General features: G+C 39.9%; 1 protein-coding gene and 1 non-coding gene across 12 annotated transcripts in view; both read left to right on the top strand.

Moving 5' to 3' along the window:
• The window catches only part of MTA3 (metastasis associated 1 family member 3), a 289,993-nt gene that overhangs the window by 203,775 nt on the left and 67,595 nt on the right, over positions 1–18,623 (top strand). For all 11 annotated transcript variants that reach the window (XR_010109298.1, XR_004669803.2, XR_010109299.1 and 8 more), the window contains exons 14-16: positions 674–896; positions 10,762–10,848; positions 14,646–14,792. Coding sequence is in view for 6 of the 11 variants with exons in the window: in XM_063594985.1 (XP_063451055.1) it covers positions 674–896; positions 10,762–10,848; positions 14,646–14,792 (457 nt within the window). In the remaining 5 variants the exon portion in view is untranslated. The remainder of the gene's footprint in view (positions 1–673; positions 897–10,761; positions 10,849–14,645; positions 14,793–18,623) is intronic.
• On the top strand, positions 4,509–4,616 carry LOC112438941 (U6 spliceosomal RNA). Its single transcript, XR_003027258.1, has one exon. It is a non-coding gene; the product is annotated as a U6 spliceosomal RNA (small nuclear RNA).

The following is an 18,623-nucleotide window of genomic DNA, read 5'->3' as shown; positions in this document are numbered from 1 at the left end:
TGTGGAGAGAAGCAGAGAGAAATTAAATTTTATCAGGTATTCAGAATAATGGTCTCAGACAAAAAAACAATGAGTGTGGGAGATGTTAGCATAAGTAGAGAGCTTACAAATTAAATGTTTAATTGCTTTTGAAAACAGTTTGTAACCTTTACATTCTGTTGAAGGCGTGTCTTCCTACATAAAGTCATAAATGCAAATTAAGCATTTTTTCTCCCCGTGGCTGTTTTGGAGGGACAAGAAGTATGGACTTAATCTTGAGGTGAACAACAGTTTAAATGTGATTTTGGTAAAATCCTCATAGGCTGAAGATGCCAAGCACCTGTGTTTACCAGTGGGCGACTACCCTTTTTCAGTGCTGAGGGGCTTTCAGGACTCCTTAATTTAAAAAAAAGTGTAGTTAACCCCCTTGGCAGTTTCATACCACTTACTGTGAATGTGATTTTGGATTCCTGTATAGCAGTACAGTATTCTCCACAGTTCCCTTCTCTACTCCCCACCTCTTTCCCAAAAGTGCACACTTTAATTCTCTCTTTTAGAGGTAGTGCACCAAGTGACGTTATAGATGCTTCATGAAAGATTTAAAAGTTGCACTTTTCTTTTGAGCATGATGCAAACAGTAATGTGTTTGGGCAAGTTCATTTCCTTGAGTGTTTGTTGTTTTCTGATTTTGCAGGACCCTCGTGTTAGAAGTCACGTGTCCCGCCAGGCCATGCAGGGAATGCCAGTCCGAAACACTGGGAGTCCAAAGTCTGCAGTGAAGACCCGCCAAGCTTTCTTCCTTCATACTACATATTTCACAAAATTTGCTCGTCAGGTCTGCAAAAATACCCTCCGGCTGCGGCAGGCAGCAAGACGGCCGTTTGTTGCTATTAATTATGCTGCCATTAGGGCAGAATGTAAGATGCTTTTAAATTCTTAACCTTATATGTTGTGCTTCTGACCATTTTCTCTTTTCCTCTCTTTCCTTTTTTTTTGTTTGTTTGTTTGCAATAAACATAAGTTCTTGTGTACAGCCTTTTATTTGGTTTATTTTTTAACATTGTTTTTGTGTGCTGCCATTTGTATCATGCCAACCTGAAAAAAAAAAAATCAAAACATTGAAACTTCTGTACTCTTTACCAGAGAGTAGTGCTTAGCAAAAGATTGGTGGGGGGTGATCCTATTCCATGGGGTTTTGTGATGGAATTGCCTACAGAGCCCTTACTGAAGCATTTTTACCTTTTAGGTAGTGCCACAATGTAACCCCTAAGGATGCTGTTATAATGAGACTCCATAATCGAGACAGTACAGTCCAGTCTTACATGGATTCATTAGGTTTAAATAAAATTTGCCAATTTACACTAATTAGAGACTGTATGTCTTTGTAAACCTCTCGTTTTTCCCATGAACCTTTTACAATTGTCATACAACATTATGGAAATTCACCCGTGCTTCATAACAAATACTATATTTATTAGAAGGTCTAGGAAATTACAAGTAAATTTTAAACTCATTTTTGGGTGAGTTTTCTGAAATTACACATTGCATTTTCATAAGCTAGCATCTAAACATATGGTTGAGCAGCCTGTTTGTCCAGTTTGGTTTCCATTTCATGATCATGTATCATATATATCACCACATAACATTTACATGACTTACTACTCTTATTTTCAACACATTTGGTCTTCCTTATCTTTTTTATTTTTATTTTTGTTAGCACAGAGATCATATGTGTCCATGAATTGTGGATCGTTTTGTCATTACCATGTCTCTGACAATATGTGTATAATTAATATGTTAGCTCTGGAGTCACATTCCAGGCTAGCATGTTAGAGCCGTGCAGCTTTTGTTCCTTAAGGGGTGACAAAACTTGCTGTCTGGCCTAACAGATAGGAAATCCTAAAGCCATTCTAAGAAATCTCTTACTATGAAATGTTCCCCTTTGATTTAAAGAGGATATCAATGAAAGGAATGATGACTGAAAAAAACATTTTTTGTTCCTAAAGATAATTTTTAGCAGAATAGTTGAAAGGCTTTAAAACTTAAGTAACAGCTCTATAAGAAGAAAAATGCTTTGTAAAGGGAGTTGAGGGCTGGGCGCGGTGGCTCATGCTTGTAATCCCAGTACTTTGGGAGGCCAAGGTGGGTGGATCACCTGAGGTCAGGAGTTCGAGACCAGCCTGGTCAACATGGTGAAACTGTCTCTACTAAATATACAAAAATTAGCCAGGCGTGGTGGCAGGCGCCTGTAATCCCAGCTACTCAGGAGGCCAAGGCAGGAGAATTGCTTTAAACCGGGAGGCAGAGGTTGCAGTGAGCTGAGATTGCACCATTGCGCTCCAGCCTGGGCAATGAGCGAAACTTCATCTCAAAAAAAAAAAAATGGTAGCAGTGTCAGAGTCCCACAGAGAGGGGATTACTATATTAGATTCGTGTATATTTGAGAGTTTAGGCTGATATTTAGGTTTTGTGCTAGCATTTGAGACCTCATGGACTTACGTTACCACTTTCCCATTTTGGGAATTAGAAATATTTATATTCTAAATTGTTCAGCTCATTTAAAACACATTTTCATGTAGTTTTTTAAATAAAATGGTGAAGACCAGTCACGGTGGCTTACGCCTGTAATCCCAGCACTTTGGGAGGCCGAAGTGGGCAGATCACCTGAGGTCAGGAGTTAGAGACTAGCCTGGCCAGCATGGTGAAGCCTCATCTCTACTAAAAATTCAAAAATTAGCCAGGCGTGGTGGCACACGCCTGTAATCCCAGCTGCTTGGAAGGCTGAGGCAAGAGAATCACTTGAACCTGGGAGGCAGAGGTTGCAGTGAGCTGAGATCATGCCACTGCACTCCAGCCTGGGCAACACAGACTCCGCATTAAAAAATAAATAAATAAAAATTAAAAAGTCAAACATTTAAGAATGAAAATGAATGAGACTTTTACATTAAGATTGGTGGAGATCCAGTATCATCTTTGCCCTAGGACTAGAAGAGAAACCATCAGCAACTCAGTTGGCTGCTGAGGAAACTCTGTTTCCCCGGGGCTCGTGTGTTAATTTTCAGTTAATTTGCACATTATCTTTGTTTTGATTATTCTTCAATGAAGTATATTTTTCTTTTATCTCGTTCTAATTTTTTTCTCAATTGACAGGCCATGCTGCTAAAAGGGATCATAATTAAGTTACCTGTATTTTATTTCTATAAGCATATAGATTATAGTAATCATAAAAGAGCAGTCGTTTATCTGGATGAAATTCAGAGAGCATGTATTATTTTGTTTTGTATTTAGCTTCACTGGTCATTGAGTTGTACATAATCAGATTCTTAAATAATTTTACCTTGAGATTTAAAATGACAGTGTTTCAGCAGCCATCTACTCTTTTTTATTTTTCAGACAAACAATGAACTTTTCCTAACATCTAATTGATTATGCTATCATCTCTTCTGTTCTTATACTTACCTTGTTACAGCCTCTTCAGCAGATGTCTTGATCTTGGCTTGTTAGGGAGATTAGGTATTAATAACCTGATGCCCATAGGCAACCGTGTCTGTGATCTACTGGGAGTGTATAGGAGTGTGTGTGTGTGTGTGTGTGTGTGTGTGTGTGTTTTCCAGTAAGTTTTCCTTAGTTTCTCAAAGGTAGTGTTAGGCCCTCCTCCACCCTGCAGAAAGTTAAGAATCGCTGTGATGCAATGTGAATGTACTTTCAGATAAGGCTGAAGTGTGTTATTCTCAAAATATTGATGGATCTAGAGTTCTAATTAATGCATTTTAGAGTAATTTATTAGTTCTTCCCTGTGAGCTTGAGACTCTTCCAAGCACTGTAGAAGGTGACCTCTTCAATTGCCTCTGGCCACGGCAGCACCATCACAACCAGTGTCATAGTCAGTTTATGGGATGACACTGCATAAAAGTGAAGAAATGGGAGCTTTTTAAACCTGTATTAAAGCAAATAGTAAAAACAAAAAAGGTCTTTGCAGATTCATAAAATATCTCAAAGAATATGTAAAGAGTAATGACATCTGAGGTAAGGGAGCCTGGGAGGCTGAGGGAAAGGGGTGGGAAGATTTACCACTCTTCATCCATATATAGGAATTTTTTTTTTTTAAGAGACAGGGTCTTGCTCTGTTGCCCAGGCTCTGGAGTGCAGTGGTACCATCATAGCTCAGTGCAGCCTTGAACTCTGGGGCCCAAGTGATCCTCTTGCCTTCTGAGTAGGTGGGACTATGGGTGTGGCCCACCGGTTAATTTATTTTTTTTAGAGATGGGGCCTCACTATGAAAAATTTATTTTTTAAACCAATTTCCCCAAATACCTAAATATTATTTTAATAATCTTTATATGTGAATGTATAAATCCATGCCAAAAGTTACTAACATTGGTAAAATGCCTGAGCCAGTTCTACCACGTAGACAGTACTTATTAAAAATGGATTGGTAGACCAAAATTCTTCATTGCATAAAGAAACGTACTGTTTTCTTAAGATTTGTGGCCCAACAGCAAGGTTATAAAATACCAAGTTTGGACATCGTGCTCACTTCAGCAGCACATATACTAAAAATTGGAATGATATGGGGAAGATTATCATGGCCCCGAGCAAGGATGACAACACAAATTAGTGAAGTGTTCCATATTTTATTAAAAAAAAAAAAAGTTAGCCGTCTTTTCTTTTTTCCCCCTTGAGGTCCCTCCCCCTAGTAAAAAAGCTATGTATGGGAGAATGACGTTCCTCTGTTATTGTCATCAGACGTTATTTCAGAGACTTCACCAAAGATCTACAGAATCATCCAAACACCTGATGCACACAGGATTATCACCACTTGAGACTCAGGATCCTCACAGACTGAGGTTAAATAGAAGTAGGTTTACTAGCAACATTCCAAAGATGAAGCTAAAGTGCCTGGAAAAGTAAATCCGGATGATTTGCCTGGCACCTTGGTGGCTTGCAGAGAGAGTGAAGTGGTTTGGGCTGATAACATACCAGACTTGAATGGGCCACAGTATTCCCCTGTATGAGGTTATTTGGGAGGAACCTGAAGCTATTTTTCTGTTTGAAGATGCTAATTCGGCTTTGGAAGTATCTCAGGACCCCACTTGATGAAAAATGTGTTTTATGAGATTTTTCTAGAGATTTCTCAGCTAAAGTTAATGATTGTATAAGCTTTTCTGAAGTTTTAAGCTTGAATCATGAGAGAATAGTTGGTTTGCTTCTTTTGGTATTTTTGGTAGAGAGTTAAAATTTTTTTTTTAGTATGTGCCTTGTGGTATAAGCCGAGGGAGTTTATTTTTTAATAAAAATTTGGTTTTGAATGGATACCGAAAAATTTTTCTAAAGGTACAAAAGTGGTTACAAATCTCATCACGTTCCTCATTCCTGATTTACCCCATTCAGTGATAACCATTATCATTGTTGCCTTAAGTATCCAAAAATATTCTGTGCATCTATAAGAATCTAAGTAGGCTTATTCTTTGTTTCTATATGATATTAACATACTGTCTATATTGCTCTGTCCCTTGCTGCTTTTTACTTAACATACCGTGCCACTGTATTGAAAACTGCCTCCTTTTTGTGTCAGCTGCATAATCTATTTTGTTGTACCATAACTAGTTCCCTATTAAAAGCTTTTAAGTTATTTTCAGTCATTTTCTATCATAAATAATGTTGCAACAAATATCCTTATGCAGATACCATTTCATACTGATGTATAAAATGGGAATGTTCCTTACAAGATAGATCCCTAAAAGTTAAAGTTGGGGCCAAGGAGCATACATTTTGAATTTTGGTGTAGTTTTATTGCCCGTAGAAAAACTGCAATTCACAGTCCCACTCACAACATCTAGACAATTCCTATTTCTCCACAACTTTGCTGGCAGTGTTACCCATCTTTGAAACCCGTGACTAATTGACAGATGACAAGTTATATTAGCTTGCATTTCTCATTTTGAATGAGATAGAAATCTTTGCCTATATTTGAAAACCATTTGTCTCCTTTTCTGTCAACTGTTTTTGCCCCTGGCCTGTTTTCTATTGGCAGTCTTACTGACTTGTGGGAACTTTTTATATTTTAACAAAGTTATCTCTTAATCTGTGATATGTGATACAAATAGTTCCCCCGTTTTCTCTTTGACTTTATGGTGTATTTCCCAAGTAGATTTTTTTTTTAAAAGACATATTAATAGTTGAATTTATAAAAAAAAATCATGAGTTTTGTGGCTTCTTTAAAAATACCTTTCCAGTTCTAGAAGCAAACTCTACTGATAGTTTTATCTTGACAGGGTTCTTGAATGCACATGTGGGATGTTTTTGTGAATTCTGTGTGTATATTGCAGGGTTTCTATCTCACTGCCCCCAGTATTTCCAAAACACTGTAGAAAAATAACCATGAGTTTCAACAAAAGTAATAGTGTATTTCTAGGTTAACCCCAAGGAAATATAGATCATCCTCTAGGACAGTAGTCCCCAACCTTTTTGGTACCAGGGACAGGTTTCATGGAAGACAATTTTTTCATGAACTGGGTGGTGTGGGCCGTGATGGTTTTGGGATGAAACTGTTCCACCTCAGATCATCAGGCATTAGTTAGAGTCTCATAAGGAGCAGGCAATCTAGATCCCTCGCATAGCGGTTCACAATAGGGTTAGCGCTCCTATGAGAATCTAATGCTGCCACTGACCTGACAGGAGGCGGAGCTCAGGCGGTAATGCTCACCTGCTGTCCGGCCCGGTTCCTAACTTGCTACCACTAGTACTGGTCTGAGGCCTGGGGCTTGGGGACCCCTGCTCTAGGAAACTAAAGACATGTTCCTTGTGACCAGTCAAGTGACCTGAGTGAGATACAGATGTTCTCTCTGGACAGGTTTTGATTCCTTCTGGGTGCTTTGGGGATTTCTCAGATTGCTTTCATTATCTGTGACTTCAAATGCATATCTCCATGTTGAAGTGGAGTTAGATGAGTAATTTGGGAGCAAGGACTGTATGACAAGTGGCAGCATTGTTGGCCTGGCATTGAGTGCAGCCCAGCATTCCTTCTAACCAACTCAAGTGTGGGCCACACAATCCCACCTATGGCTATTTCCTCAGGGCCAACTGTATTTTTCCTACTGAATGGCAACAACTTTTCTTATGTTAAAGAGTGACTAAGGCAGTCCTAGAATCTTTTCACTCTCATTTTTTCACAGTTGAGACATAATTCTTGCCACCAACTACTTTTATTTTTTTTGAGACAGGGTCTTGCTCTGTCACCCAGCCTGGAGTGCAGTAGCGTGATCATGGCTCACTATAGCCTCTAACTCAAGGGATCCTCCCTCTCCTCCTCCTGAGTAGCTGGAACTTTCTATAAAATATTATGAGGATTAGTGAAATATGCTTCTTTCTAAAAAGCTTTGATCTCCCATTCAGAGGTACTCTGTAATGCAAATTGTCACTTAGAACATCATATAATTAATCCTCCTATTTTTAATGAGAAATTAGAAGCAAATATAGTTTAAAATGAAATATCTTTGGGTATTGTGTTGGTGACCTCTTTGATGGATTTGTTGATGATAGCCATCAATGTCTATCAATTGCTGCCATATTGGCAGTTTTCCTTTGGGTCATCTAGACTGGAATAAAAGGCAAATCTTATTACTAGTAATATGGTGATTGCGTTTGTCAAGACATTGAGGAAATAACCAAGATGAGTCATTCCAGCTTTATTAATAGTGAAGAAAGAAAAATTTATCTTTCCTTATCCCAAATATAACTTGAATTTCAGGTGAATCAGTAATATTAGCAAGAAATTATGTAGTGTTAACTCAATGGTTTGGCAGGCGTTTGATCCTTACAGGCTTTGGGTTGCTTCCTAGTGTTTATTTAGATTACTCTTCCACAAGATGTTTATTATATTTCTGCCTGTATCTTCACTATTATTCAACAACAGGTGAAAAGCTTCATAGCTTAGTAATTTATTTTTTCTCCTGGGAATCACCTGAATAGGAAGAAAAGAAATTGGATCCTTTATACTTGTCAGTGGTTGCATAATAATTAGCCAATATCTGGGTGCTATATATTCAGATTCCTGATTGTTTTAGGCTCTCTGTAGTATGTGCTTTGTCTATTTTAATGTTTTTAAACTTATTTTTTAACTTTTAAAAAAGTTCAGGGGTACATGTGCAGGTTTGTTATATAGGTAAACTTGTGTCAAGGGGGTTTGTTGTACAGATTATTTCATCATCCAATTATTAAGCCTAGTACCCATTAGTTATTCTTCCTGATACTGTCCCTCCTCTCACCCTCCACCCTCCAATAGGCCCCAGTGTCTGTTGCTCCCCTCTGTGCATCCATGAGTTCTCATCATTTAGCTCCAACTCATAAGTGAGAACATGCAGTATTTGGTTTTCTGTTACTGTATTAGTTTGCTAAGGATAGTGGCCTCCAGCTCCATCCATGTTCCTGCAAAGGACATGATATCATTCTTTTTTTCTGGCTGCATAGTGTTTCATGGTGTACATGTACCACATTTTCTTTATTCAGTCTATCATTGATGGATATTTAGGTTGATTCCATGTCTTTACTATTGTGAATAGTGTTGCAATGAACATATACATGCATGTGTCTTTATGATAGAATGATTTATATTCCTTTGGGTATATATCCAGTAGTGGGATTGTTGGGTGATAGTTCTGTTTCTAGCTCTTTGAGGAATCACCACACTGTTTTCCACATGGTTGAACTAATTTGCATTCCCATCAACCGTGTATAGCATTTCTTTTTCTCCGCAACCTCTGTTTTCTCTGCCAGCATCTGTTATTTTTTGACTTTTTAATGATAGCAATTCTGACTAGTGTGAAATAGTATCTCATTGTGTTTTTTTTAACCACAATGAGAATTTTTAGAAAATGCTCCTTTGCCATCTTCGGTTTAATAATTTTCAGAAAAGAGTTTTTTTTTTTGTTTTGTTTTTTTTTTTTGGTGAAAGGGCTAGAACTCATAAAAACCTAACTTTTATTTAAAATTATTTGAAGTTCCAGACTTGCACATTTTAACTCTAGTAGAGCAAATAATTCCTATGGATATCAAAGGAAATTCCCTGTGTGTATGCCCAGAAATGTCTCAGTTTGCAAAAGGAAAAATTCTTCAGTAAGTCAGAAAACCTGTAGGACATTTTTGTCAAATATTTGAAGGTGGGAAAAAGGCATAAACATAGTAGAATCATACAAGTTAAAGTGATTCTGTTAATATTTATGACAGTATTAAAGTGTTTCAATACACATTTTGTTTTGTCCCTTTGTCTTGCACATCTACTCTTCCAAATGACAGCTAATTAAAACACAGAATGTTTGTATTGTATGCTTTATTTTTGTCTGAAAATGTCTTACAATAGGGTATAATGAGCATCATGAAAACTTTGATTAGCTAATACCCATCCTCACAGTTTCTTACTATTCTGACTGTTGGATGAAATACTCTGTTTGCACACAGGTAGCCTTTTAAATCTCAGCACCAATGAATGACATAGCTTGATCAGGGTTAGAAAACCAGTGATAAAACCAAATGGCCCATTATTACTCTTGCAAATCCCTAGTCTAACAATTGAGTTTTGCCAAGATAGGTTAAGCCTTCACAATGGGGAAGGGATGGCCAAGTATGGCCCATCTAGGTCAGAGATGGCCAAGTTTGTTGCCTTTAGCAGCTGTCATTTATCTTCCATGTCAATTCAATCTTACGTTAAGACTGATTCCACCTTGTGCTTTACGGCCATTATTTCTGCTATAATGTAGAAATGCCATGGCTAGAAATGAAGCATATTTCTGAGATGGGCACACGCAATAAAAAAGCATGAGTGTGTTGGATGTGTATTAGCTATACCCATATGGGGCTTTAAAGTGAGTGTTTTCCATGTTACTCTGGTACCTTTTTTTTTTTTTTTTTTGCTTTATTTCTAGGGGTTAAGGAGTTGTTTTGATAGCCCATGAAAACATCACATGGTTATTGTAGGCATGACCTAGATAATGGTGGTAATGTCCTTGAAGAGTGCTGTCTGTATTCTCTTGCATGTAAATTATTATTGTTATTATTATGATTGAGATGGAGTTTCACTCTTGTTGCCCAGGCTGGAGTGCAATGGTGTGATCTTGGCTCACCGCAATGTCCACCTCCTGGGTTCAAGCAATTCTCCTGCCTCAGCCTCCCGAGTAGCTGGGATTACAGGCATGCGCCACCATGCCCAGCTAATTTTGTGTTTTAGTAGAGACGGGGTTTCTCCATGTTGGACAGGCTGGTCTTGAACTCCTGGCCTCAGGTGATCTACCCTCCTTGGCCTCCCAAAGTGCTGGGATTACAGGCATGAGCAGGTGGGCAGATCACAAGATTAGGAGTTCGAGAGCAGCCTGACCAACATGATGAAACCCCATCTCTACTAAAAACACAAAAATTAGCCCAGCATGGTGGTGTGCACCTGTAATCCCAGCTACTCAAGAGGCTGAGGCAGGAGAATTGCTTGAACCCAGGAGGTGGAGGTTGCAGTGAGCTGAGAGCACGCTATTGCACTTCAGCCTGGGTGACAGAGTGAGCCTCCGTCTCAAAATGATACTACTACTACTAATTACATGTTATTTTATGTAAATCCCATTTAGAAATTGGGAACCAGAACTAGAAACCATTTTCTCAAACCCAAAAGGAAATTATGCGGGAATCTGGTGGCTATTTTATACTGTTTTCCACTTGTACCTTTATTTCTGTGGTGCATGTAGTCTGGCTAGAGAAATCCATTTCATTGGTTATCTCCATGTTTCTTTCTCTCCTCAGATGCAGACAGACATGCTGAACTATCTGGAAGTCCACTGAAAAGCAAAAGCACTAGGAAGCCTTTGGCATGTATCATTGGGTATTTAGGTGGGTATTTTCTAATAGAGGAAAAACTCAAAGAGCAATTTCTGAATAGTATAGATACTTGGCAATTCTAAATGGACATACCTAAACTAATTCAGGCCCTTCAAATAGCTGGAATTGGATACCTTTATATAGTCAGTTTATTTTGTTTCAGAAACTTTTATTACCAGCACACACAACACACACACATATACACACAGAATTATGATATATGTCTACTTTTTCCAAAAAGCCATCGAATAAAAATGTAATGTATATTCATGGAAATAAATACAGATTAAGCAAAAAAGAAAATGAAGAGCATTCAGTTAGTACTTAGGATGAATAGTCTTAATATTCTTCTTCAGATCCCTCCCCTGTTTCTAACTCACCTCACCTCTTTTTAAATAGAAGATTTATTTACTTATTAAAATGAGATCAAACTGGTTTATAACTTATCTTAAAATAATTATAAGTTTTAATTTTTTATTTTATTTGTTTTTTGTAGAGACAGGGTCTCGCTATGTTGCCCAGGCTGGTCTCAAACTCTTGGCCTCAAGCGATCTTCCTGCCTTGACTTCCCAAAGTGCTGGGATTACAGATGTGAGCCACTGCTTCAAGCCTTAAATATTTATAGTTTTGGTGTGCTTAAGGTGACTTTGAAGGGGAGGCATTTGTATTGCTTTCTGGTTTTTATCATGCCATCTGACTTGGAAATCTCCAAAGATGATAGCTCCATTTTTATGTTGAAATATCACAATTAAGAATAGTATAAAAAATTACTATGCAATAATCTCTTTGTTTAAACAAAGTTTTAAGAGAAATAATTTACAAAATAATGGTTTTTCACATACCTAGAAGCAAGAATGGCGTGTTTTTGTGCTTCTCATAGTTCTTTTTCAGTAAAGTGAAATATGTACTCAGAGTTGCTTTGACAGAAAGATTTATAATTATGAAATGTTCAGACTGCAGACATCAACTCTTTTAAAAATCAAAGTGTAGTCTTGAATTTGGTATATTGTCTAGTCCTTACCCAAAAGAATGTTCCAGGAGTCAGAGGCTCAAAGCTTCTTCTTTGATGTTACTCTACTACCTTATTCCTTGCTTTATTTATTTATTTATTTATTTATTTATTTATTTATTTAATTTATTTTTTTGAGACGGAATCTCACTCTTCTGTCCACGCTGCAGTGCAGTGGCGCATCCTCAGCTCACTGCAAGCTCCGCCTCCCGGGTTCACGCCATTCTCCTGCCTCAGCCTCCTGAGTAGCTGGGACTACAGGCACCTGCCACCACGTCCAGCTAATTTTTGTATTTTTAGTAGAGACGGGGTTTCACCTTGTTAGCCAGGAGGGTCTCAATCTCCTGACCTCATGATCCGCCCACCTTGGCCTCCCAGAGTGTTGGGATTACAGGCGTGAGCCACTGCGTCCGGCCGTTTCTTGCTTTATTTCTCAGGGGTTAAAGAGTTGTTTTGATATCCCCTGAAAATGTCACATGGTTGTTGTACGCATGACCTAGGTAACGGTGGTAATGTCCTTGAAGAGTGCCGTCTGTATTCCCTTGCAGAACTGACTCCTAGATGCCCCTTCCCACCTTGCATGGGAAAGTTTCTGATCACAAAAAACAGAATAGGCCGGGCATGGTGGCTCATGCCTGTAATCCCAGTACTTTGAGAGGCAGGTGGATTGCTTGAGTCCAGGAGTTTGAGCCTGGGCAACATAGCAAAACCCTGTCTCTACCAAAAATACAAATATTAGGCAGGTGTGGTGGTGCGTGCCTGTGGTCCCAACTACTCAGGAGACTGAGGTGGGAAGATTGATCGCTTGAGCCCAGGAGGCAGAGGTTGCAGTGAGCCAAGATTGTGCCACCACACTCCAGTCCAAGTGACCAGTTGAGACCCTGTCTCAAAAAAAAAAAAAAAGAAAAGAAAAAAAGAATATAACATTATTAGCCTTTCCAAGAATAATTGTGTGCTTCTACTGTGGGCAAATTGGTCTCTATATCTACCATATAGGCCCACACTGTGCTGTTCTCACCAGCTGAACCACATCCCTACACAATATATTTATGAGTATTTATATGTTGAAAACACTGTACTAAGTGATTTGGGGAACACCAAGATGGGTAAGACCTTGCCCTCAAAATTCTTAATGTAGTGGGGAAAGCAAGCAGGTAAGAACAATAAAACAAAGGATTAGATCCTATAAAAGAATTACAGGTAATATGCGGTGGGCACTTGGAGGAAGGACTGTTCTTTTTCTTTTTCTTTTTTGAGATAGAGTCTCACTCTGTCACCCAGGCTGGAATACAATGTCTCCATCTTGGCTCACTGCAACCTCCACCTCCTGGGCTCAGGTGATCCTCCCACTTAAGCCTCCTGAATGGCTGGGACTACAGGTGTGCACCACCACACTTGGCTAAGTTTTAAAAATTTTTGTAGAGACAGGGTTTCACCATGTTGCTCGGGCTGGTCTCGAACTCCTGGACTCATGCAGTCTGCCCACCTTGGCCTCCCAAAGTACTGGGATTACGGGTGTGAGCCACTGCACCTGGCCAATGAGGGAATTTTTTCTAATGAGCGTTAGGGCAGCCTACCTGAAGAAAGTAATAGTTAATTTCAGCCTTAAAAGATATTTAGGATTCGAATAGGTAGAAAAATAGGAAAAGCGTATTCTCTCCCCTCATAAGGCCAAGACAACCAGATGAACAAAGGCTTCAGTGAGTCCAAGGACTTGAAAGCAGCTTGTTTGGTCTGGATGGAGCATAGACTGTGGAGGTTAAATGAAATGCAAGGCTGGCAAACTTGTCATGTCATGTTGGAGAAAAAAAAAAATCACTTTTTTGGGTGGTAGTATTTAAGCCATTTCTAAATTTTGGCAAGCGTGGGACTTTGACCAGAGCTGTAGTAATTCTAACAATTCCAATGGCTTTTCCTAAATTCCAGTAAATAAGGGCGATATCTCAGCCCTTACCTTCAGTGAAAGGGTGAGAAGGCAGGGTGGCTTGTGTGTAGTTGGCCAGCTGCATGATGACTCTGAGAATCGGTGAGCTGCTAAGCTTTAGAAAAAGGCTGCCCAGCTTTAGTAGTAAACTGAAGTTCTTAAATCCAGTTCCTACAGTATTACAGTTTCTGTCCATCTACAATAAGAGCACGTAGTTCTGGGCTGTATGGCTAACAACAATATACCTTTGTTAAACAGGCATATACCACAGGCACATTATGGTTTTGTGATATATCCTTGGATAAAGCATTTCATCTACCTCTTGACTATTGTATTTGGACTTTGGTTTCAGGTTTCATCTATATCAAAATGTTCTAGGCTGCGAGTAATTGATCCTGGTCCTTACTCTGTCTGGTTGCAGAGCCAGAGGAGGAATCCTGTTTTTCAGAAAGTTCGCATACCTGACATGGTGCCTGGTTTGACAGAGCACGGAAGTGTTTTACCCCCCTCACCCCAAGGCTGCCTCTCCAGATAGCCTTTTGATGTCTAATATCTTGAGGAGTCAGATGCCTTATTCCCTTAGTAAATCACATGTTGTATGTGACCTTCTGAAGTGGCTTTCTGTTTTGTTTTTGCTTGTATTCACAACCCGAGGCTCAGAGCTCCAGCCAGCAGGGGAAAAACCAGCTTACTTGATAAGCAAAGCCATGGCAACAACACTTGAAGCTGACTCATTATGCAAGTCCTTGGCTGGCTCAGGAGGAACTGACTCTCAGCTTACATTAAGAAATAAGATGTGTGCCTATTAGCCAATGTAAATGCACACAGATTTTTAATATCATGTTCTGAGTTGAGAAACCTTTTTTCCCCCATCAGAGATCCATCCTGCAAAGAAACCTAATGTAATTCGATCTACACCAAGCCTGCAAACCCCAACTACCAAGCGGATGCTAACAACTCCAAATCACACATCTCTGAGCATTCTGGGGAAAAGAAACTACAGTCATCACAATGGTCTGGATGGTATGTAAGCCCAGGAATTCTGGAGGCTGTTCTGATAGAGTGCCTTCACACTCAGGCATGTGTCTGCCACATCCAAAAATATATTATAAGCATGTTCTTGTATTCCGTGATTGAAGTATGTGGTTGAGGAATAAGGGGGAATACGGCCATATGCCACATTTTGCCAAGGGATAGTTCTCCATCCCATCAGGAGGTACTTCTTTGCTCCCATCTCCTGTTAGGAGGCGTTTTTGGAGATGAAATCTGTATTTAGCAGATTGCTTCTGCTGGGTAATAATGTTCTTGCTGTGATGCGCGCTCACTGTTCATTTAAGTTTTCTTGAGCAGAAGGGATTATTTTGCCTTATGTCTAAGACATCAGTGTTCTCTGGGGGTTCTTCAGTGTTCCATGGGTCATTCTAAATTTGGCATTTGTCCCTTCTTTTACCTTATAAATGTTTTTAATTGCTCAAGAGTGCTACATGTCATGAAAGGAATTGCCTGGGTGATGTCCTAAATACAGAAATAATAATTTGCTTGAAATGGAAAAATAGAAATATCACCTCTTATCCAAAGTACTTCTCTTGGGCTTGGCCATATAATGACTCTCCAGGTGGAACTGAATTATCTTCTCATTTGGACTATAAACACAACCATAATAAATCATCCAGGCAGTATATGTTCTTCATTTCAATAGTTCTGGACTTTGAAACTGTCTTTATTGTTTAAATGTTGGCATTTATTTATGAATAAAACTCTCTCCAGGCTTTTCATGCCTTCTGGAACTCTAAATTCCTTACGTGACAGTAAATTATTTATAATGAGGCCCCAGAGCAAGGATGTGGAGTAGGCCTTCTAATAATAATTTCCTATGGTTGTTTTCCTCCATTATGACTTTTGATGTTCATAATAATGTCAAAAATGTGTAAAACAGTGAGGGTGAGGAATTGAGTTTGCATTTATAGGTTATCAATGTGTTAAGATATGGTTTTCAAGAATTTAGATACCCAGAAGTCTTACAGAAACACTTCCTTGCTAATGAGAACATTGGCCATCCTTGACACAATATACCTGATGTCTAGACAGCAGAAGGAGTGTGTCAAAATGTGAAGATTGGATGTATTTCTTTCAGCCTTTTCTTGCCTACAACCTTTGGATTCAGGCTTGAACGTAATCTAGAATCTCTCTTTTCCATTATACCACCTCCCTGGCCTTTGTAGGCATATAATATTGCTGTAGAAGGTATAAAGTAAGTCCTGAAACACACACACACACACACACACACACACACACACGTATATATTCTTTTCGGTAAAAAGACTGTCATTGTGGGCCAGGTCCAGTGGCTTATGCTTGTAATCCCAACACTTTGGGAGGCTGAAGCAGGAGGACCACTTGAGCGCAGGAATTCGAGACCAGCCTGGGCAACACAGAGAGACCCCGTCTCTACAAAAAGTTTAAAAATTATCTAGTGGCGCATGTCTGTAGTCCCAGCTACTCAGGAGGCTGAGGTGGGAGGATCGATTGAGCCCAGGAGGTTGAGGCTGCAGTGAGTTCTGATCATGCCACTGCATTCCAGCGAGGATGACAGAGACCCCATCACACACACACACACACACACACACACACACACACACACGACTGTCACTGTGACCGATGTTAGCATAGCAGCTTTCTGGTATCTTCTTTCACTCACACCCTGTGGTCATTCTGGATCCCATTCCTGGCCTGCAATACCTCTTCTGTTGCTCTTTCCTCAGTATCACAGGTACCTGTTTTTCTGGAATTTATTTAAAATGTCACCTTGTAGTGTTCCCTCTCTAGGGCTGGTTTGTTTCATTTCCCTCTGAATGAATGCTGCCACACGGTCATTGCTTCTCTGCTCTGAACAGAAGGAATGGACGGGGCACACAATGAATCCTTGGTTTTTTGTAGACAGAGACCTTCAGCCTTTTTGGGGGAAAGACCCATCTTATTTTCTGAAGAGACTTAGCTGCTGAAACACTTCCTTCTTTAAGACCCATTTGTGTTTGCTCTGCTGTCATGGGATGGAGAGGAAGGCTGATGACATGTGCCCGGCACTTGTGCTAACTCCTTTACTGAGTTCTCTCATTTAATTCACATGACAGGAAGTTCTGGGAGGTCAGGGAATTTGTTTTGCATATCATTGTATCTCTGTGCTTAGCACAGTACTTGGCACGCAGTAGGTACTCATTATATATTAGTTGTATAAATGGAGGTGATTGAGAAAAATGAGACCTAGAGAAGTGAATTAAATTTTCCAAAGTTACCAGGCACTACAGAGATGAATTGAGATTCCCACTCAGATGTGACTGATTTCAGAATCTTCTCGTTTAACCACTGTTATGAATGAAATCGTGGCTCTCAAATGCACTGTATTAGGTTCTATCAGCAAAGTAGAAACTATATAAGTTATTTCAACAGCTAATTTCATAAAAGAAATCAATATGATGGATATTGGAGGACAGAATAAATCAACAGAGAACATGGGGCAGGGGCACAGGAAACAGCCACCATTCTCAGGGTTGGGAGAGCACAAGGAAGAAGCTGGGCTTATCACAACCCAGAAGCTCAAGGAGGGCCTCAGAGCCAGAACCCAACCCAGAGGAGAGGGCACTGCCCTGCCGGTGCAGGCACCTCTCAGGAGGTGTGATGAGGCTGGTTCTGGTACAAGCTTCTGCACCTACCTGGGGGGACACTGACAGGAACAGGACCGAGCAGTTCCTACCTCCCTGCTCCAGCACTGCATTATCCTTCTAGCGCCCTGCTGGTGTGACACAGAGCCAGACAGCAAAGGGGAAGTGTGCTTGTAGAGTCCCACCCAGCCCCAGCATCATGGAGCTGAGAAACAAGAGTGTAATGGAGGCACACATGGTAGAAAGTGCCCACATTCTTGTGTTACGAATGGACCTTTTCATTGGGATAATGGGCCTGTTTCCTATTTCCACAGGGTATAGGATCCTGATTAACCAGAGTTTCCAAGATGAACTCAAAGTACTGGAAAAAGTGTTCTGTTAATATTTTTCATGAGATAGTTATTACCATCATATACTGAAATAGATACAAACTCATGGGAAAGCCTTGTTCTGTGTGATCCAATAATAAAATCAATTAGCACTGCTACTTAATTATCAGCATGTCAGACAGATGAGCATACCAAACAGAATGTTGATGGGCAGAAGAAATTGAATTGGAAACAACACCCGAGGCTGCTGAGATGTTTAGGCCTCTTAGCTTTAGGGCAGCCTGCCCCCTTCATTGGCTTGCCTCCTCCACTCACCCTCTACCTTTGCATTGCAGGTTCTTTTTTTTTTTTAATTTTATTATTATTGTACTTCAAGTTTTAGGGTACATGTGCACAATGTGCAGGTTAGTTACATATGTATACATGTGCCATGCTGGTGTGCTGCACCCATTAACTCGTCATTTAGCATTAGGTATATCTCCTAATGCTATCCCTCCCCGCTCCCCCCACCCCACAACAGTCCCCAGAGTGTGATGTTCCCCTTCCTGTGTCCATGTGTTCTCATTGTTCAATTCCCACCTATGAGTGAGAACATGTGGTGTTTGGTTTTTTGTCCTTGCATTGCAGGTTCTTGATGATGGGAAAGGAGTCTGTGAATTTGGGCTAGCAGAAAGGATTTTGCTTGGCATTAGAAAAAAAAGATGGACAGCTTCTTATTTCCTCCCTGAAAATCACTGTCTTTCCTGGCCCTGATGAAGGCCTTTTAAAGAAAGGCCTTGTTATGGACTGGGTGCAGATAGTCAGAACTCTGTATGCTCTATTAAGGAAACTCCAGGGCCACACACAGGCCCTGTGACCAGTCTAAT

This window comes from Pan paniscus, chromosome 12, assembly GCF_029289425.2.
Source record: "Pan paniscus chromosome 12, NHGRI_mPanPan1-v2.0_pri, whole genome shotgun sequence".
In the NCBI taxonomy this organism is placed as follows: domain Eukaryota; kingdom Metazoa; phylum Chordata; class Mammalia; order Primates; family Hominidae; genus Pan; species Pan paniscus.
Note: the sequence above shows the minus strand (reverse complement) of the source record. Positions and strands in the feature narration are given on the sequence as shown.